General features: G+C 32.3%; 1 protein-coding gene and 1 non-coding gene across 2 annotated transcripts; one reads left to right on the top strand and one right to left on the bottom strand.

Moving 5' to 3' along the window:
- Positions 1 to 5,803: 5,803 nt before the first annotated feature.
- LOC114284865 (small nucleolar RNA SNORD96 family) lies at positions 5,804 to 5,897 on the bottom strand. Its single transcript, XR_003637058.2, has one exon. It is a non-coding gene; the product is annotated as a small nucleolar RNA SNORD96 family (small nucleolar RNA).
- Positions 5,898 to 19,506: 13,609 nt separating this feature from the next.
- Positions 19,507 to 22,186, top strand: LOC114284857 (beta-1,2-xylosyltransferase XYXT1). Its single transcript, XM_028227810.2, has 3 exons — positions 19,507 to 19,828; positions 19,944 to 20,213; positions 20,692 to 22,186. Exons 1-3 carry the CDS (start codon positions 19,690 to 19,692, stop codon positions 21,912 to 21,914), a joined length of 1,632 nt encoding a protein of 543 aa, XP_028083611.2. The 5' UTR covers positions 19,507 to 19,689; the 3' UTR covers positions 21,915 to 22,186.
- Positions 22,187 to 22,306: the final 120 nt, after the last annotated feature.

The following is a 22,306-nucleotide window of genomic DNA, read 5'->3' as shown; positions in this document are numbered from 1 at the left end:
TCTATATCCAAAACTAATCCATATTCTTCTGCATTATCTCAAATAAAATAAAAATATAATCACAAATAAAAATTCAAAAAGCAAACTCTTTGCTTGGCAATTCAACAACAAACTCTAACTAACTTAATTCCCCTATGATTTACAAATCAATATAGCCCCAAAACCCCCATTTACTTTGTCCAAAAACCCAAATCACCCATTCAGATTCATTTTGCTTCCAAGCTTGAACTGAAAATTCTGAATACTTCTGAAAATTCTAAATAAAATTGGAATATTTGTTAAGCAATACATGACCATAAGCAAAATATCCAATCTTGCCACAACAAAAACAAAATTTATCACAGCTTACCAATCCTCACTCCCAAAGAAAGAAAGAAAAAACAATAGAAAAACACACAAAAAACCCCAATAAATATAAAAAAACTTCATATCAGTATTTCAAAAGTATTTAGCAAACTCATAAGTGTTTAGAATTAGAATGCACCAGAAACAACAATAATGCCTTTGTGTGATTTTTTTTTTTTTTTTGGTTGATAAATAATGCCTTTCATTGTGAATGTGACATTTGATGTTTGAGGTTTTTATATTGGTACAAAACTTGGACAATGCACTATTGTTATGAGATTCAATTTGTCCTGTTTTTGTTTTGAAACAAAACAGCATGGTGAAGGACCTTTGGTAAAACATCTTACATTTTTTTTCTACTCTTTCATTCTCTTCAACACCGCACCTCATTACCAAACTCTGGATACTAATCTTAAAATGCAAACTCCCATAGAGAGAGTGAGAATATTTTACAGAGCAACAATATGAAAGTAGTTTAAAAACCCAAGTACTCCATTTCAGCCTTTATCTCATCCACTCAGCCAAAGAAAATGCACTTTAAACTCTGGATACTAATCCTATGCTTGCTTCCCTTGTTTACTTGCAGGGTTATAATAACAGAACAAAAACCAAACAAAGAAAAGATAACCCCGCTCTTGAACTCATAGAGAATGTTAAGCTCTTTGTAGGAATGACAACGGGCCGGGGTGGGGCCGGGGATGACACTCCCCGTCCCCGATCCCGAAGGTAGAAAAATCCCCGTCCCCGTCCCCGATCCCCGACGGGGAACCCCTCACCTCCCCCACCCCCGTCCCCTAATGGGGATCGGGTTTCCCCGACCCCAAAACATCCCCGGCAGATCTGTTCAACACACAACCAAAAAAAAAAAAATTCTGTAGAATGGAGGCTTCATGGTTCATGATCTGTTCTTCAACACACAACAATCATCAACAACAACAGCAAATATATATAACTTAAAAAAAAATGTTCTTCAACAACAAATATATATATATATATATATATAGAGAGAGAGAGAGAGAGAAAGAGGGCAACCGAGGATTCATGGTTCATGATCTGTTTCACTATCTTTTTTTTCTTCAACAACAAATATATATAACAAATATATATATATATATATATATATATAATGTTCCAGCCAATCACAGAGATACATACTGATTTGTATATGTAACATATAGAATCAACATAAAAAAAAATAGATCGGTATATGTAACATACAGATCTATGTATCTGTGTCAGAGAGAGAGAGAGAGAGGAGGCCGATCGCAACGCCGACAGTGACGATGAGCGACGGAGGAGGCCGATCGGCGGAGGAGGCAGATTTGTGGCTGTGAACGACGCTGTGAACGACGGAGGAGGCCGATCGTGACGCCGACAATGGCGATGAACGACGGAGGAGGCCGATCTGTGGCTGTGAACGACGGAGGAGGCCGATCGCGAAGCCGCGACGCCGACAGTGGCGATGATCGATGTCGTGAACAGGGCCAGAGAGAGAGAGGAGGCCGATCGCAACGCCGACAGTGGCGATGAGCGACGGAGGAGGCAGATCTGTGGCTGTGAACGACGCTGTGAACGACGGAGGAGGCCGATCGTGACGCCGACAGTGGCGATGAACGACGGAGGAGGCCGATCGCGAAGCCGCGACGCCGACAGTGGCGATGATCGACGTTGTGAACAGGGCTAGAGAGAGAGAGAGTAAATGGGGTAGAGAGAGAGAGACGGAAGACAACTGGATGAGGATTTGGTTTGGTTACTATGTGTATCTATATATATATCTAGGGGTAAATTGGTAATTTTAATTCAGGAAAAAACTGGGCCGGGGAACGGGGACGGGGCCGGGCCGGGTACGGGGTTGGGATACTTATCCCCGTCCCCGGCCCAAATCTGTTCGGGGATTGATTTTTAAATACCATCCCCGTCCCTTTGGGGGTATTTTTCGGGGAAAACCCGCACGATTCGGGATCGGGGGGTCAGGTCCCCATCGGGCCGGTTTCAAATTGCCATCTTTAGCTCTTTGTGATATTCACATCTTTCATAATGAGTAAGAATATTTTACAGAGCAACAACAACATGAAAGTAGTTAAAAAACCCAAGTACTCCATTTCAGTTTAAAAAATTCTTAGAATCTGAAACCAACAGATTCTGTAAATATTTAACCATATTTATAACATCTATAAATACCCACAAATTTGAAATCCATCTATAAATACCATATTTATAACTTGAGAAAAATGAAATCCATCTATAAATACCAAATCTGAAATTCATCTGAAATCCATCGATTAGCAGTAAACTTGAGAAATCTAACCATATTTATAACATCTAATAAATAAATCTGAAATCTAACCAAATCTGAAATCCATGTATTGACTAATTCATGAAAACATGGTACTTAATTAACTTTAGATAGTGGTAAATAAATGCGATAATTTGTGTACTTACAGCATCATAGACTTGATTTGCTCTGGTTTCCATGTTAGCAAAAACTCCTAGATACTTGATCTATTCTGCTCTCTGAGAAATGACAATATTAAATTGGCTATCTGATCCATCACCACCATGGTTACATAACTTCCTAGTAAATCATATGTTCATGCATACATCAAGTGGCAATGTACATTTGAATTGCTCATGTCCAAATGTTAGAACTGCTTGATGATAGACAATTCATTTACTTCTAAATTGCAGTTAATGCACTCAACTGGTTAGAACTTAGAAGTCAGAACATAGCAAGTGTTTCAACTACAATACAACTAATCATAAAATTAATCACAAAAGATACACGGGAAACAAATATAACTACAGATATTAAACATTGGAGCTAGTTTCGTCCAAAATAAAAACAGATTATATAAAATAAGTATGCAACTAAAAGTATAAGACAACTAAAAGTAATTAACTCAATTATCATGATAAACAATAAGTATGCAACCCATTATATAAAATCTAGAGCCAGCATTATGCATCCATGAGTTCAAATTTGTGTTTAAAGAGTAAGATAACAATTTCAATGGAGATAAGAGTCATGGACTAACCCATTGAATGGCCAAAAACATGGGCTTTTCTCCAACCCAAATGATCCATTAGGGCTATTGCATCTTTTGCCATGGTTCTTGTTCTGCACACAACAAAAATAAATACTTTGAAGAGTACATCCACTATTCCAGCAGCTAGGAAACAATTTAAAACACCACCTCAACTGGTCCTCAAAGGCTAAAAGTTGTAATAGGCTCAGATTCTACCTTTACCCATATCATAGTTTCAACAACAATAAAACTAATCATAAAATTAATCACAAAAGATACACGGGAAACAAATATAACTACAGATATTAAACATTGGAGCTAGTTTCGTCCAAAATAAAAACAGATTATATAAAATAAGTATGCAACTAAAAGTATAAGACAACTAAAAGTAATTAACTCAATTATCATGATAAACAATAAGTATGCAACCCATTATATAAAATCTAGAGCCAGCATTATGCATCCATGAGTTCAAATTTGTGTTAAAGAGTAAGATAACAATTTCAATGGAGATAAGAGTCATGGACTAACCCATTTAATGGCCAAAAACATGGGCTTTTCTCCAACCCAAATGATCCATTAGGGCTATTGTATCTTTTGCCATGGTTCTTGTTCTGCACACAACAAAAATAAATACTTTGAGGAGTACATCCACTATTCCAGCAGCTAGGAAACAATTTAAAACACCACCTCAACTGGTCCTCAAAGGCTAAAAGTTGTAATAGGCTCAGATTCTACCTTTACCCATATCATAGTTTCAACAACAATAAAACTGATCATAAAATTAATCACAAAAGATACACGGGAAACAAATATAACTACAGATATTAAACATTGGTGGGAAAATGTCTAGACAGATGACCGGATAGATTCAATCCGCCCTTTTTAAAATTTAAAATTCAAAAATTATTTTCAAAATTCATAACTAAATAAATTTTATTTTTTCAAAACTCAATGTACAATTTCACAACCAAATCACAACTCTAAAAAAAAAAAAAAAATCATAACACCAAAATTAAACCAACACACAACCTCAGTTTTCCTCCCTTTAGAGGTAACTTTGCTTGCCTCTTTCTCTTTCTCAATTTTGAGAGGTAATGGTCTGAAAAGCAAGAATGTATGGAAATAATTCGATTTTAGGCTTTATTTGGTTTAGTTTTTTAAATAAATTTTAAGTTATTTAAAAAAATAAGTTGTTAAAAAAATTTTAAAAATTAAAAATTTATTTGGTTATGAATTTTAAAAATAAATTTGAGTTAATTTTAATTTTTTTATTTTATTTTTAATTGAATAGGTAAGTGTGAAAGAAAATATAATTGAATGATATGTACAATATAAAAAAATAAGTGAAAAAAGAGAAAAAAACATATTAATTGATTTATTAATAACAAAAAAAAGAGGTGAGAGAAAAGTAAGTTTTGAATTGCATTTTAAAAATTTATTAATCGAACAAACTTTTTTTTTATTTTTTTGATTCAAATCATATTTTAAAAACTAAACCAAACGAATAGAAAGTGCAATATAATAGCTCTATCAAAAAACTGCTTTTTTAGACTATATGTAATTCTTTCATCATATTCTTTTGTCTAATTAAATTTTAAATTTAGATTAAAAAAAAATGATTTGATATGAACTATTTTAATATTTTTTTAACAATTTTTTTTATTTTCTCACTCTTTTTTTCAAAAATTTTGAATCAAATTTAATAAAAAAGATTATCTTTCTAAATATTTAATGTTGTCAAACTAAAACAAAAGATTTGATGAGTTTATATTTTGATAAAATAATGACTCTTCTTCAATTTGAACCATTGATGAAGGGGTTTGGTAATGATTTTTTAAGCATTTTTTATCAAATTTAATTTGAAAAGAGAAAAAGAGAAAACGGGTGGTTGTTGAAAAATAGAATTTGGTACACAATATAGTAAGGCCTAATATGAAAACTTGCTTTTAAATTATATTACCTCTCTAATTTTTTTTAATGTATTTTTAAAAAAATAAAAAAATTAACTTTTGACTAATTTTTCAAAACAACCATACGAAAGCAAATAAACAAAATTCACATTAAACTTTATTGGATTGTCGGACGGAGGTACTAAAGCTTGTTATTCAAAATTTCATTCGATTTGTTTATCTTTTAATAATAATAATTGCATCCTCAATTTTCAATCTATACTGTAAAAAGGGTTCATATAATAAATTTAAAAGATAAATAAAAAAATATTGAAAGTTTTAATGCATATTTACCTTTCAATCAAGATATTAATTTCTTATTTAAATTTCTCTTTGATCAATCAAATATTTAACCTTTACTTAAATTTTAAAAAATAAAATAATAAGAGACTAAAAAATTTTAATCATTTTTAATTTTTCATGACTTGAGGTTAAATTGAACAGCAATTGAAATTATTCTACCAAAGAAGAAGAAAATGAAGGCCTCAGAATTGCAGAAAAGTCAGCAAGGCTTTTTAAAGCCATTCGGTCCCGAAAGATGGTGTTATTGTTTTTCTGATATCCTCAGTGGCCAAAACCATGTCAACAAAGCAGATCAAAACTAATAGCAGAGAAGAGAGGAATACAAAACCATATCCTCAGTGTTATTGATCAAAACTATATATATATCTGTTTTTTGAATTCCCAAATGGTAATAGCAGAAACTCAAACAACAGAGACACACCAAACATTTTATCAAACACTTAATAAGCAAGGAATATAGAACCAAATGATAGTAAATGGGTTGATTTTGCGAAACCCAAACCCAAACCCAAAATCAAAATCAAATTCGTGAAACCCAACCAACTCTTCATAAAAGTGTAAGAAAAATCAAATTCTTGTATATTAATACAGAAAAATCAACGATACTCACAGGGCTGGTATGAAGATGAATGATATTGCGAATCGTTCTTTTGATGATCTCTGTGATGATCGATTGATGATCTCTGTGGCTATGGGCTGGCATGTGAAGCGCCTCACCGAAAACAAAAATCTGAAGCGCCTCACCTCATGAAAACAAAAAATCTAATCTCGAATCTCATGAAACCCAAAAAATCGAATCCGATCTCGAATCAAAACCCTCCTGAGATCGGTCTTCGACATCGTTCTGGTCATCGAGACAGATCGAGGCTTCGGGATTTGAAGAGAAATGTCCGTCTCTGGCGATGTTGATGACTCTTTCGAATGTGGAAGCCATTCCTTTTGCAGTGGCTAATTGAAGGGGGTTGGGTCTATAGCAAGGGAATGGGTTCTGATGGAGAGAGAGAGAGAGAGAGGGGGAGGGTTGTGTGTTCAAAATTTGAAAATTGAAACAGAAAGAGATTTTGAGCAGAGAGGAGCACGTGAGGTGAGAGACATTTTCGGCCCTTGGATTGAAGTAATCTAAAGGTCCAAATTTGACACATATATATTGTTATATAGATACTTGGGATTAATCTCAGCCATTGGATCAAAATGTATCTCACATACATTTTGATGCATTTTTCAAAAACCTTTGTGACTTATTATATAGATTTTTACCACTTAAATTATGACATATATTTATTATTAAGAATTTAGAGTACACAATTAATGACATAAGAATAAATAATAATAAAAATCTCTTACATGTAACTGTGATAAAAATGAATAAAATTTAATTGATTCTAAATATTTTTGCTAAATATTGTAGATAAAATTTTTGAGAATATTATTTAATTTTAAAAATTAATTTTTGATTATTTATTTATATCCGTGTATAATACGGATAATTATGCTAGTTGAAAATGTAATCAAAAGTGATGGTCATGATTAATACCACATAAGATGATATTTAAAAAGTGATAAAAAGTGATGGTTATTGTAAGGGAACCAATATTAGAGTGATACATTGATACTAGTTGAATTGCTAGGCCTCATTTGGCCGCCTAAAAAAGGCTGAAATATCAAGTCAGTAAAACAAGTTACAAAATTAAAAAAATTATTAAAAATTAAAGATTTTAAAAAAATCTCAATTTTCAAACTATCGCAAACTACAGTGTATTTGGCAGGAAGTAGTAGGTTACAAAGTTAATTTTTTGATTTTTTAAAAAAATTAGTTAAAAGTTGATTTTTTATTTTTTAAAAAAAATATATAAAAAAATAAAGAGATAATATGAATCAAAATAAATTAAAAATAAAAAAATGACTTTTTACTCACTTGTCCAAACAATCCGAAGTTGGACCATGATCAAAGCCTATTTCATAGGTTTTGGAGTTAAGTATTGGGTTATTCATAGCCCATTTTCCAAATCAGACTAAACCATCCCATTTCGATCTACACTGTGAGCTCGGCCCAACAAAAAATGGAATCTATCTTGTTCAAGATTTTGCTGGTGGAAATTGTCCATGTTGTATTGTGCTTTGGGGAGATTTTTTTTTAGTTAAAAAAATTAGAAAGTCACTAAAAAAAAAAATTTTAAAAAATGAAAGGCTAAAAAATCTGCATATTTGGCATACATCTAAACAAATTGGTTTCTACTAGTATAAAAAGATCAACATATCTCACATTAATTTTTTTCCATACAACTAAAGCAAAAATAAAATGAAAAAGGTAAATCGACAAAATTGGAATCAACACATAATTGGAATGCAGTCTTTATTAAAATTGGAACCAACAGTTAATAATCAGCATAGAATGAAGAAAAATGTATCTTTGAAATTTTACAATTTCTATTTTATTTTTTAAAAAATAATTAAAATTATAGACACCAGTTCATGTTTAAAAAAATGTAGGGCTCGTTTGGTTTGATTTTCTGAAAAAATTTTGGGAAATTTTCTCTACAAATAAGTTTTCAAAAATAATGAAACCAAACAAATTTTCCCAAAAAAATTTCTCAAAACTTGTAAACCAAACAAGTTTTCCAAACAAATCTCTCTCAGACACATATCAAATCAATCACTTTTTCCAAAACTCTATCTCAAAATAATTTTCCAAAACATCTTTTAAAAAAAACTAAACCAAACATGTTTTCGTACTTTTTATCTCTAAAACACATCTCTCAAACACAAACCAAACATACCCGTAAAATTCCACATTACCAATAGAATATGAGAAATTAAAACAAACTAACCTATACAAACTAAATAAAGGAAAATTGAGAAATTTCTCGCTTTCTTAACTCTAAAATTTCCCCAAAACCAAAAACTGTTAAGCTACTGCCATCTCCATAGCTTTTACAAGTAATATTTTCAACATGTTTGACACAACATCAATTAGCCACAAAATTAATCGTATGTGTTTCATATTTAACTTACAACTATAGCCCAAATTCACAATTTTCAAAATTGAGAAAATTCTCAGTTTCACAAACTGAGAAATTTCTCTCTCAATTCTTATAAATCTCTCGAGCAACATCTAAACCTCATTTCCCATTATTTGGGAATGAAAAAAACTGAAAATTTGTGACAAATTCTCGGTTAAATTTATGACCAATCAACATTAAATTTAATTTCCAAATTACTTATATTTGGCCACGGATGGGGACATGTTAATTAATCCATATGACAAATAATTGACAGCCTTCGTGCATGGTGGTTGTGGATTTCCGAATGTTTTTCAGCTTTCCTATTGCTTACTTAAATGTTACCTAATCATTGACTCAACATAAGGATATAGCCTCATTTTTCAAAGAACCTAAAATCTTAACAAAATAATGTCAAAAGATTTTGGTTAGATGCATAAGAAGTTCCAAATCTTGTTAGAGGGGTATGACTATTGTTTGAATATATATTTTCAGCTTTGTATATGATATGGTTAATTTTATTTTTATCTCCTAAATCATTGTTGTTTTTTTTAAGGTAAATTATAAATACACTTCTTGGAATCTGTTTAAAATATAAATTGTCTCTTATGATTTGAAAAATCATAAATACCCCTTTATCAGGATTTTTTATTTAACATAAGTAATTAAAAAAATAAAATTCATAATTATTTTCTTATACAATAATAAAATTATATGAATTATAAATTGAAATATATTTCTGATATCATTAAGTACTGTTAATTGAGTTGATAATTTATTAATAAAATGGGTCATTTATTATGAAATTTGAAACCCCAAGGGGTGGAATGTAATTTCCAGAATCACAAGGGATGATTCATATTTTAAACAAATCTCAAGGGGTGTATTTGTAATTTATCTTCTTTCTTTTATTTTTCTATTTCATTTCTAAATTATCAATTATATCTATCTAGTGTATAGAGTTTTTTTCTTTTTCTTTTTAATTTTAGCTCAGACAGTCCAATTGGACAAGGTTGCTGAAATCAAGTAATCATTGAAATCTAGGGGCAAAAAAAAAAAATCATTTTTTAAAAATTTTGAACAACTTTAGTGACGGTGGGGAAAAGGAGAGAATGAAGATGGGAAGGGATGAAGAAGATGAATATTTGATTATATGATTAAGTTAGCGAAATTATAAAATTATATTTTTACCCATTAAGTTAACTTTCTGTCGTTAGTGGTTTGGACCTGGATTTTCAATTACACTAAAGGAACTAACGTAACAGATTTTATGAACTAAACAGATAAATTTTTAAATGAAATAGAAGGGAACAAAAAAAAGACAATAATTTAGAAATAAAAATAAAATTAATAATACTATATGAGAGAGAGAGAGAGAGAGAGAGAGAGAGAGAGAGAGTGTTGAAAACTATACATATGTCTCAACTGGGGATGTGAAGAGCTTGTGACACTGTATTATTGTTTGATAGTTCTCCTTTAACCACTCTACTTTGTCGAGTTCAAAAAAAAACCCACTCTACTTCTAGAGCTGTCCAACACTACGGAAATTTAAATATGTGTGTGTGTGTTTTATATGCACGTATATATATTGAAACCAAAAAACAAAGTTAATTGATATAAAATAAAAATAAATAAGTAAAGGAAGACACGTAGTCCTTTGGAAGAGACAATAATATTTTATGCAACTCCAATTCCGATCATGCATCCAACACAACACAAGCTTGATCAGAGGGAGATTGTTAAGATGTCTTTCTCTAACTCCCAACAACTCCCTTTGGATTCGTCAACCTGCTTACACCAACTTTCAAATTTAAAGACTTTTCACTAAGCTATAAACATTATATTTTGTGATCTTGAACTATTAATTCGTATTAATGTACACTTTTTTATTAAGGATTCGATACGTAAATTGATGAAAATTTGATATATTATTTTCACATAATATGACATTTCAAATATTGGGAAATGTCTCGACTGACCTTATTTCCTTTTTCTTTTTCATTCTTTTCTTCTACTCACCGCACGGCAGCAACTATGACAACACTAGTGTAGGCAATCATGTCTGCTTACATGAATAAGAGAAATGAGTGTTAAAAAAATAGAAAAGAATGAGAAGATAGAAATAAAATTATTTTAAACATTTCATAATATTTGAGATATTATGTACAAGATAAATGTCAATTTTTATATAACAGATCCTTAACTTAAGATTCATATTAATACAAATTAATAGTTCAAAGTTGAACGGATAAAACTATAATGAGTTATAATTTAAGGCGGATAAACTACAATTTACCCTATATCTATATGTATATATATATATATATTGTTGCTTAGCAAAGAAACTTTTATTAACGATGAACAAAAGTACAAAGTACATAGTGAAAACATTAATACAACTGGGCAAAGGTGAATAATTGCATCATCACTAAAAAACGCATCTCAATTATGTTGGCACATAAAACCTAGTTCATAATGTTCACACCAAAGCCCAAAGATGAGCCAAAAGCAAGATTGGTTAACAAGATGCCACTATAGGAAATGGGGGTTTTGACGATGATTATTTAACGGCATTTTTTAAACGCCACTTTTTATAATATTTAACGGCGTCTTTTAAATGTCACTTTTAAAAAAAAAAAATTAAAACGGTGTCGTTTTGATAATACAAGGCATTTAAAAATGCCTTAGAATGTCTACACACTAAGAGAAATAATATACACATTTTTTAGCCCTAATCTCTCACTCACTCACTTAGTCTCTCGCTCACTTTCCCTCTCTACGGATCGAAGTTCGAAGCTCCATTACAGATTCTCAATACAAGGTCTCCCTCTCTCTCTCTCTCTCTCTCTCTCTATTCATACGAAACCTATACATACATTGATGTGGTATTTTCAAGCTGAATTCAAAACATTTTTCTAATCCAATTGTGCTTTTGATTTCACTAGTGTTGCGTTTTACTATCGATTCACAAGACTTATTAGTAGATCTACTGTATTTTTTTTATTTGATTTATCGTTCAAATCTTCATGAGCTTTCATTGAATTTGCTTGTTACATGTATAGGATTTTCAGGATTCATGTCAGTTGGTTGAGATTTAACCTGATTAGGCTCCATCGTCTACAAAGGTGAGCACCACCATCTCTCTCTCTCTCTCTCTCTCTGAAGTTCTTCCTTCCCGATTTTGTTGATTTGGTTGTTGATTTGGTTGATTTTCGTTTGTGTAGATCAAGGCATTAAGAGAAGGCAGAAAGATTCAGATCTATACCTCCATTCTCTCTCTCTCTCTCTCCCTTGTTGATCTGAAGGCTTTTGATTTGGTTGCTGCTCTATTTTATGCCTAAATGATTAAATCTCTATATTTTTCGTATAAACGGATGACATTAATGATTTTTGGGTGTGTTTCTAAATGCTCTATCACCTTTGCTTAAATGCTTTATATGCATAAGAGTATTCATCAAACTTTTTTTTCGTTGATTATCACTTGTTATATGACTTTTGATTGGATCAAGTAATTTACCTAATTATGTCAAATTTATCCAAACACATAACAAAACAATCATTCATTCATTTATTTAGAGCGAGAGAGAGAGAGTAGATTATTATTTGCATCTCTTTCTCCCATCCGCAATGAAAACTCTTTGGACACATCTACCAATAATTCTCTTCGCTTTCTTCCTGGTATGCAACATTCTTTTCAATTTCTTTCTCTTCTTTTGTGCTTACTCATTGTATTCGATCGTTTTCTTCTTGTTACTCATTACCATTTCCCTATTCTTTTGCTTCTGTTGTGTTTGTCACTCATTAATCTCTTATAATTGTTATTTTTCATTATCACTGTAACAATCCCGACCTGTGATTAGTTAATAAACCTTACTTAAGAATGCTTAATCAGTAATTAAGATGGAATCCTAAGTTAATTGCATGTGTTTTTTTGTTATTTGTGTTTATATCTGTCTGATGTAGGAATATTTGTATCACTTTTTGTTTCGATAAGTGAATTGAAAGCCTTATCGGCATCTGAACATGAAATTGACTATGTGTACGTGTTATTTAGACTTTTTGAAATTTTATGGTAGGTTTAATCAAAATTCGATTCAGAATCAAATAATTAGAATAAAATAATGCCAATTGATTAACTTAAATCAATGATTAATTTCTCTTCACTAATTGAGCCTATATAAGGCTAATTGATTCTAGAAGCCTTAGATACACTTCTTTGTCATCATGTTCTTCAACAAAAACATATAGAGAGGGAGATAAGAGAGAACATTGAGATCAAAGCTTAAGGAGGAATAATTGCTTGGAAAATTAAAAGAATTGGAAGAATCATACAAGGAATTGCTAAGATTCAAAAGAATTGAGAGCCTAGGTAAGAAACTCAACATTGAAATTAAGACAATAAGTTAGCTTACATGAGAATCCAAGAGAATCAAGTTGATTAATACATAATTCAAGCTAAGGAAGTAGACTTGAGAAGTAATTCATGCATGCATGTGTATTTCATGAAGTTTTGAAGTTGTTTTCAAAAGAATGCTTTCATACATGTAGTAATTCTAGTTTGGTTTTGAGAATTCATCACATTCCATGTCATTTTACCTTATTTGATCATGTTTAGGAAGGTCTAAGTTCATATCAACTCTTGCATATTGCGTTTCCAAAGTTTCAAGTTTCATTCTGAACAATTAGCATGCTTTTAAGCCTTGAATTTGTGAAATGATCTTTACTTCATGATGTTTTACAAGTGTTTTCTTAAGTTTTGGCCCAAAATGATGTGTTTTGGTGCTTTGAAATTGAAGTTTGGAGCTCAGAGAGCAATCTGGAAATTTTAGAATTCGCACTCTTCGCTTGAGCGGTGGAATCTACACTCAAGCGAAGAATGCAAGCTCTTAGAAGTTTTGTAGTGTTTGGGGGTTGGCTCGAGCGGCAAAAGCTGCGCTCAAGCGACCACCCTTATTTTTGAACCTTGGCTCAAGCGAAGGTAGTTGCGCTCGAGCGTAAAATAAGAGCTCTCAATACTTTTGCAGACCAAGGAAGTCCGCTCGAGTGGCAAAAGTTGCACTCAAGTGAACTGTTTTGTTTTTTAAAATTTGACTAAGTGTTTCAAATTATATTTTGGCATCCTCATTGCATCTTAGGCATTCCTAAGCCCTAATTAAGACATAATAATGAGGATAATGATTAGAAACACACCAAGATAGAAAAGAAATAAGTTATGTATTTTTCGAGCTTGTGTTTCAATGTGTATCCGTTATGTATAGGTCATGCACCATAGACTGTTTGTTCTACTACTGAAGCTATCTGTGAGTAACAAATTTGTAAAGTTATGTTCAACTTTAAGTATTTTCTGAATGATGTGATATGATCTGTTTTTTAGAATGCTATCTTATGATTAAATGAATGATTGTCCAAATTTCTGAAATGTATCTGTGACATCCTTAGCATCATGTGATATCTGTTGTCTGTTACTTGATACTAGAGGTTCCATCATAGAACTGGTTAAGCATAACCAATATCTGCTCTGTATCTAACCGTCCCATGAGATCATGGGTCATCTGTACATCCCATATAATTATAGGTCATTTATTCTGTTAGCGCTAATGGATGTACCATGTATGACTATCTGTGAATTCTGAATTCTGAATATGAATATGAATTTGCTTCTGACTTTGAACTCTGATTTTTGAATCTGCTATGTACATCATTCATAGAACCTCCAACTCACTATATTATTTATGTATGTAGGTGACCAGGCATAAGAATTGCCTGGAGGTCAGTTCTGTCAGCCAACCACCGCTCCTCCCGAGGAGGTTCCTGACTTGAAATGTGGTTAAGTTTTTGTGAACAAAGTTTAAGGCTTTTGTATTTCTTCTGTTCAGGTCTGAACATGTCTTTTTGTTTATCTGTATATATGGTGACGGGAGGATGACGTCATAAGTATGTAAATTAGGCCTTAAATTTTTTGTCCCATGTATGTCTACACAGCTCTATGGACACTATATTCTGATATTTGCTTCCGCTAGCCCCTTAATTTTGTTTAATCTATTCAGAGGCCTTCGGTAATCTCAAGATTACTGGCCGGTTGCGATACTAAATCTATAAGGGCGGGTTTGGGTCATGATAACCACTTTTAGGGTTTTTGGCATACCAAGTTCAATCAATGCTGATGTTTCCTTTCATTCTGTGATTGTTGCCACAAAATGTCTTATAAGATGTTTTAGGGTTAATTCCAAAAAAAAATTAGATCTTGCCTATGTTGAATTAGTGTCAACAACAGAGTCAAATGTAAATGTCTGTCCAGGGATGGACAAAGAATCATTAGCAGTTTTTTGAACTATCAAATCTCCTTCTTCTTTATCCTTACTTGGTGGCCGCATTCGCACTATAACCTAATTTATGCAACAATTACAGCAAGGATCAGAAAAGATCGCTTAATCAATGTTTGGTTGCCCAGAAAACACCAAAAGGACAAGAAACAAAAATTTTAAATCTAAATATTTTAATCATTAGGCACTTCAAACACTAGTAATTACACTAAAGAAATAACATTCAGAATTTTGTTTTCTTTTGTTATATGACTTTTCATTGGTTATCTCTAGTAATTACACTAGCAATTCTCTTTTAGTTGTGATAGTATTTGCCAAACTTTTTTAACGCTATTGTTAGCTCATAAAAAAAGTATTAATTTTTAAAATAATATATATATATACATTTATTTTTATGTTTTAAATTTGTTTCTTTGTGCTTGCTTTCATTTGAAGGCATAATAGTTTGGTCTTTATTGATTGATTTAAGAGAGTAATGTATTTCTTGAATTTATTACAATCTATCAAGACCATTGTAGAAACTTTTGATTTCTTCATTAATATGGTCCATACTAGATATGCTTCTAGTATGCTTGATAGTACCGATTTAGATTGCACCACTAGGATGCAATCATTAATGGTACACGTGTGCATAAATAGCCTTAGACCCATCCAAGAATCTTCATTAGAGATACCTAGTCATCTTTGATGAAGCTTTTCTTAGATTGTCCAGCTTAGACAGTTCAGGAAAACAAGTGTATACTGTAATTTGTAGTTCTACCGCTTACAATCCATCTCGTAGAGATTTCGTGTAGCAGTTCCTCATGTTCTCTAGATGCATACTAGACAAGGTATAGCAATACACCTACTCTATGTCGTGTACTTGGAGAACCATTGGGAGATGCTGGTTTGTTCCGCTAATTGTTCGAGTCTGTAGTGATTTGGCTGAAGGGTTTATTGTTGTGATGGCAGATAATCACAATCACGTTTCAAATTTTGAATGTTTTGGCATATGAGAACTGAATTAGGTTTTGGTGTTTATAGGGGTTTTAGGATTTTTGGTACTTATATATAGCAGAGTGGAATTGGGATGTCTCTGAATCTAAGTTGGGGAATTTCATAAATTTTATGCTTCTTTGCATAGGAATTGAATTGGGTTTCATTTGGTAGTTTAAGAAACACTAGTAATTAGTTAGTGAGGTTTTTGGATATTGATTGATACTATGGGTGAAATTGGGGAAACTTCTGAATCTGAGTCTACTAGAGAATTGAGTTCCCAAGCTGTGAAAGCTGAGTCTTTTCATGAGGATAGTTTTTGCAAACAAGTGACTCATTTTGGGGGAGGTTTTGGGTTCTTCTTTCATGTCTCGCTCAAACAGTTTGGAAAGGTTCTAAAAAAAAATCCCATATTTAAATACATATATACACACTAACATTTATGTTTTTTGCAAATGCTTTTTTAATTTATTGCTCTCATCTCTTCTCTTTGTAATAGTGGATGGGTAGGACTAAGAGGAAAGCTCTTCTTACTGCTCTGGACAAGATCAAGGAAGGTGAGATATTGGAGTTTTTGTTTTTATTCTCTATTTTTTATTCATCATTCTGATTTTTATTTCCATTTTTTGGGGTGTATTGGGGTTTTAGAGATGGGTTTTTATTTACTCTCTATTTTTTTAATTCATCACTCTAATTTTGGTTATCTTTACCTTTTGGCAGAACTAATGCTTTTTGGACTTATGTCATTACTAATGAGTCATTGGATCATTTTTATGGCCAAAATTTGCATTAAATCATCGACCTAAGCCAGCCGTTTCTATCTATGTGTAGCAGACTCAAATGTTTTTGAGAGACTGTCTCTACAACACCTCACAATTATTTGCTTATTATTGTGTTGACCAAGATTGTAGAAAATTGATGTAGAAGTTCTGTTAAAATCATATTTTTCTACTTGTCTTGTCGAATTTGTTATATGACAGGTTGTAATACATATGTGTGATACAATATTTTTTCCTTTTATTTTTTGGTTGTGTTTGTTGCTTGATTTTGGTTTAGAATAATCATGTAATATTTGCCTAAATTTAGTCAATACATTTGAAATAGTAGCAAAGCTTTATCCATATTATTGCTATTTTTTGGCTTTATTACAGGTATTTTTTTTAGTTAAATCTAACAGAATTAGCACAATCTCAACAAAAAAAAAACTGTAACGGCATTTTCCCAAACGCCACTACAGTGGCAACGGTCATATTTTTAAAATAGGAAAAAATCTATCACAGTATTTTTAAAACGTCGTTAAATACTAGATGACGTCATTTTACCATTATTTATCGCATTTAGTAGCGTTTTTAAAAATACCGCCTATACTAATCTAACCATATTTTTAAAGCGCCATAAAGCTATAGCAACAGTTGCATCTTTGGTATTTGGTACTAAATGTCACAAAAAGAATTTGCAATGTTTTTTGTATGGATGCGTTTTTTAAACGCCACTAAATACAGAATTTCCAGCAGTGTGCCAACCAAACGAAATCAAGTGACAGTAGCTGCTAATATCTCTATCTATTCTATTTTTACAAACACGCATCTTTTTTGATGTGAAACTGTTACATTTTTTTCATTCCCAAATTATTTTATGTGACCCCTCTATATGTAATTGATTTCGATTGTGATTTTAAATTTTAGACATTTATAACTTTAACAAAAAAAATTAAGAACGAAAAATAAATCCTCTACCTAATTGTTAATTTTCATAGCACATACGTTCGTACCACTTGTCATAGACTCAGTGAGTCGTGGACTCTCAAACTTGCCTACCAACCATTTTTGCTCCCTTGACTTGGAAGCTATATAATTGATTTTTTTTAAAATGATCACTGCAATGATTTTCTTCTAACTTTTTTATTAAAAAAAATAATTTTTTTTTTTTATTTATTACTTATCTCCGTCAATCATGTTAGCGTTAAAAGGTCGCTTTCAAGTTTACTGATGACTTTTTTTTATGTAACTATAAAAGGTTAAGTTTGCAGACTTGGATTGTAAGTAGGTACCTAATAGATGCAAATGATGTAGGCATTCAAATGCTTGGGTCCAGTTTGGTAACCTTTATAATTTATGATAATTATTAAAACAAAAACTAGAAAAATGTAGTAGGCACACATGTGTGTCTTATAAAAATTTGTTTTATAAATAAGTGAGAGAAGTGATGATGGATGAATGTGGCTGTAGATAGTGTCGACAATCAGAAATGGTTAAGAGATGATTGCTAACAATTTAAAAGGATGACAAAAAATAATTGACAAATGTTAAAAGTGGTAACTGAAAGTAATTGTCGACAGTGGAAATGGTGGATATTTGGCAATGGTTATAGATAGTTGATGAAAGAAGTCATCGGCAATAATGATAAGAGGTAGGTGGTACTTAATTGTGGTGATGAGCGCACGCTAGGCGTGGAGTGGGCACGAGGGTGCAAAGGGGTTTTTAGAAACAAAATTGACCCTAAATGAGTTTTTTTTATAATTTTTATAAGTATAATAAAAAATAGTAAACATAAATGTTACCAAACATTATACACTAATATTTATGTTTACAAAAAAAAAATTACAAATTGCAAATAAAACCTCTTTAGATATTTATTTTCGTTTTTAAAAAATTACAAACAATTTAAAAATTTATAGAATTCATGTACACACACACAAAAAAAAAAGTAGTTTTCATTTATTGTAAAAGTAAGTTTTTTTCCTTCCTTTCTCTCCCACCCACTTCGGCCACCACCCATGACATCCAACCACCCTCATCTTCAGTCACTGCCATTAACGACTTTCTCTGACCACTGTTGTTGGGCAACCTCTTCTGACCACCACTGCCAACCACTTCCCGTCGGCAACCATTGACAATCACTTTCAGTCATATATTTTTATCTTTTTCTTTTTACCAAAAATAAGCATAAGTATGTTTAATATTATTTATAAAAAATATTACTACCATAGAACACCTATAGTATAACATTGTTGTGGATATTGAATATACATGTGGTGAAAATATAACAAAATGAAAGACAAAATCTAAGTGAACAGATATATTTCACAGAATGAGACATAAATATGAGATAAAAAATAAGTCTCACACCTATTGTTTCATCCCGTGAATTCTCATAAAAATGAAAATGAGAACACAAGTGGAAAATTTGTAAAGAAAATATTGGCCATACATGCATGCTTCTATATGGTTGTGTATATACATAATTAACAACAACTAAATAAAATATAGTTTAGTTTCCAAATTTTGTAAGAACTTTAGTTGGTATATACCTTTCAAAACAAATATTAATAGCCGGCAATTCATTCTTTAAATAAATATATACATGCATAATTCATAATTACAATTACCAAGCAAAGATCACAAAAACACGTTGGTCTCCCTCCCAACAGTCAACCTCAAAGTCCCTTTCAACCCCTGATTTTCAGATTTTCAGATTTTGAAAATAAAATAAAATAAAATCATGAAAAACACTGAGTTTTGGTAATCGTGGGCACCAATCATTAAATGACCAAAAAAATATGCTACCTAAACCTTCTCCATTTGTCATATAAATTCACATCCCAATCTCTCTCTCTCTCTCTCTCTCTCTCTCCACCTTTCATGGAAAATGCCGGCAACTATCTAGCTATATAGTTCTTGAAAGGTTTAAAAGCTGGTTAGGCTTAGTCTAAACAAACCTTGAAACACTCTAAACACATCCCAAAAAGAAAAAATATATATATAAGATGTATGACACCATTTTGGCTAGAAGCTTTAGTAGACATGACCAAAAGAAGTTGGGTTGTGGAGCTTTTGTTGGTTGTCTGATCATTGCATTCAGTGTTTGTACTGTTTTTAAGCCTTATTTGGGTCCTATACCAGTTTGTAAGTTTTTTCTTTTTGTGAACTTTGAACAATATTTCCAAATGCTGTAACTTTTTCTAGTTTTTCTAGTTTTTCATTTATTTTTTTTCCAATAATTGAAATGGGTTTTTTGCAGTGAATTTGCAGTTGTTGCGGGTTGGCAGTGTCAAGATGCTAATGACTGAGGAAAGAAGAAACCCCCCGGTAATGACCGAGGAAATAAGCAACCCTCCCCTAATGAAGGAAATAAGCAACCCTCTGGTAATGAACCACCCGGTAATGATGACCGAGGAAATAAGCAGCCCTCCACCAATAACCGAGGAAATAAGCAACCCTCCGGTAATGACAGAGGAAGTAAGATATCCTCCCCTAATGACCAAGGCAATAAGCAGCGCCCATCAAATGGGTAAGTCTATATTTGGATTTTGGATTGTTTGACTTCAAATTAATCAATTATGGATTTAGTGTTGATCGTTTAAATGTTTATACGTCCAAATTTAGGTATGAAATGTTATGTTATAGATTTAAGGAACATTATTAAAGTTCCATGTAGATAAATTTGAAATAACTCCAGTAAAAATAGTTATTTGAAATCCGAGAGAGACAGAAGAAACAAATATGTTAGCTAGTAACACGAGTCGTCATACAAATCTTAAAATTTTTTAACATATCAACAGTGGATACCTACTATACTTTTTATTTATCTTTACCTCAAATCCATTCATTTCAAATGCAACCCATTATTTTAGATAATTATATTGGGAGATATATATCGGCAACTGCCATACAATCAGATTGAGAATAGCCATACATAATGATGTCAAATAAATTCCTACCATGCATGCTTACACATATTTCTATGTTAATGTTACTTCTTGTTACAGATATCCCAACAAAACAAGTCAAGCTAGTTTGCAACTTTTCAGCACCAAGGTCAGATGTCTGCGAAATGACCGGCGATATTCGGATTCAAGGCAACTCATCCACTGTTTTTGTCCCCCTAACTGACAACACGGTCACTTTGTCAGAAAACAGTTCATGGATCATAAGGCCTTACGCTCGAAAAGGAGACAGAACCGCAATGGACACTGTTCGGGAATTCACAGTCAAGACAGTAACATCTTCCAAAAACATCATCCCTCATTGCACCCACAATCACAGTGTTCAAGCCATTGTTTTTTCAACAAGTGGGTATGCCGGAAACCACTTCCACGACTTCACTGACATCGTGATTCCGCTATACCTAACCGCTCGGGAATTCAATGGAGAAGTACAATTTGTTGTAACAAACAAAAACCCTCGGTGGATTATCAAGTATCAAACAATATTGAAAAAGTTGTCCAAATATGAGATAATTGACATTGACAAAGCAGTTGGAGTTCATTGCTTCCCAAGCATGATTGTTGGTCTCAAACAACACAAAGAGTTCGACATTGACCCATCAAGGTCTCCATATTCCATGAAAGAGTTCAGAAAGTTCTTGAGAGAAGCCTACTCATTAAAGAGAGAAACCACAATCAAATTAAGAGATCAAAAAATAGTAGTTCCACTTCCAGTGCACAAGACTCCTGCCACTATGGGGTCTGGGGAAGTGAAAAGGCCTCGGCTTTTGATTATTTCGCGAAAAAGAACCCGGTCATTTACAAACGAAAGGGAGATAGTTAAAATGGCTGAAAGGTTGGGATTCGATGTGATCATGACTGAGGCGAACTCAAAAGTAGCCCCGTTTGCACAGCTCGTGAACTCGTGCGATGTGATGATGGGGGTGCATGGAGCTGGCCTAACCAACATTGTTTTTCTTCCAGAGAAAGCTGTTTTCATCCAAATAGTTCCTTTGGGGAAAATGGAATGGTTGGCTAATACTGACTTTGGACAGCCAGCAAAGGATATGAACCTAAACTACATTGAATACAAGATTGGTGAAAAAGAGAGCTCTCTGAGAGAACAATACCCACGTGATCATCAAGTTTTTAGGGACCCTAATGCAATAATTAAGAAAGGATGGATTGCTTTTAGGGCAGTGTACTTGGACAAACAAAATGTGAAGCTTGATGTGAGAAGGTTTAGAGGAACTCTGATTGAAGCTAAGAAGCTTCTGCATCTGTAAGTAATCCTGGTTTTACAGAGAAGAGGGTTTCAGTGTGCATATGTATCAGTAATCCTCATTTATTTTGTTTTCATTTTCCAAGTTTGAAGTTCCTTGCAATCTTGCAAGGTGATTTTTTATTTATCCCCATGTTAATTGGCAACATCATTTTCTCTCTCTAGTAGTGGTTAGAAGTTTATCAATACGGTCCAATCTTCTCTCCTAATTAGACAGAAGCTGGGCTCAATCATGTAAAAATCTTGAATTACATTGATGATAATCTGTTTTGTTCATATTTTAAGTCCCTATATATGTATATATATATCGAAGTGATTTGATAATTGTAGTCATATTATTTGATCACATTAGTCTATACAAAAAATCATTGATTTTCAAAATCATATATCTATTTT

The sequence above is a fragment of the Camellia sinensis genome, chromosome 15 (genome assembly GCF_055761805.1).
Source record: "Camellia sinensis isolate YWXY chromosome 15, ASM5576180v1, whole genome shotgun sequence".
In the NCBI taxonomy this organism is placed as follows: Eukaryota; Viridiplantae; Streptophyta; class Magnoliopsida; order Ericales; family Theaceae; genus Camellia; species Camellia sinensis.
Note: the sequence above shows the minus strand (reverse complement) of the source record. Positions and strands in the feature narration are given on the sequence as shown.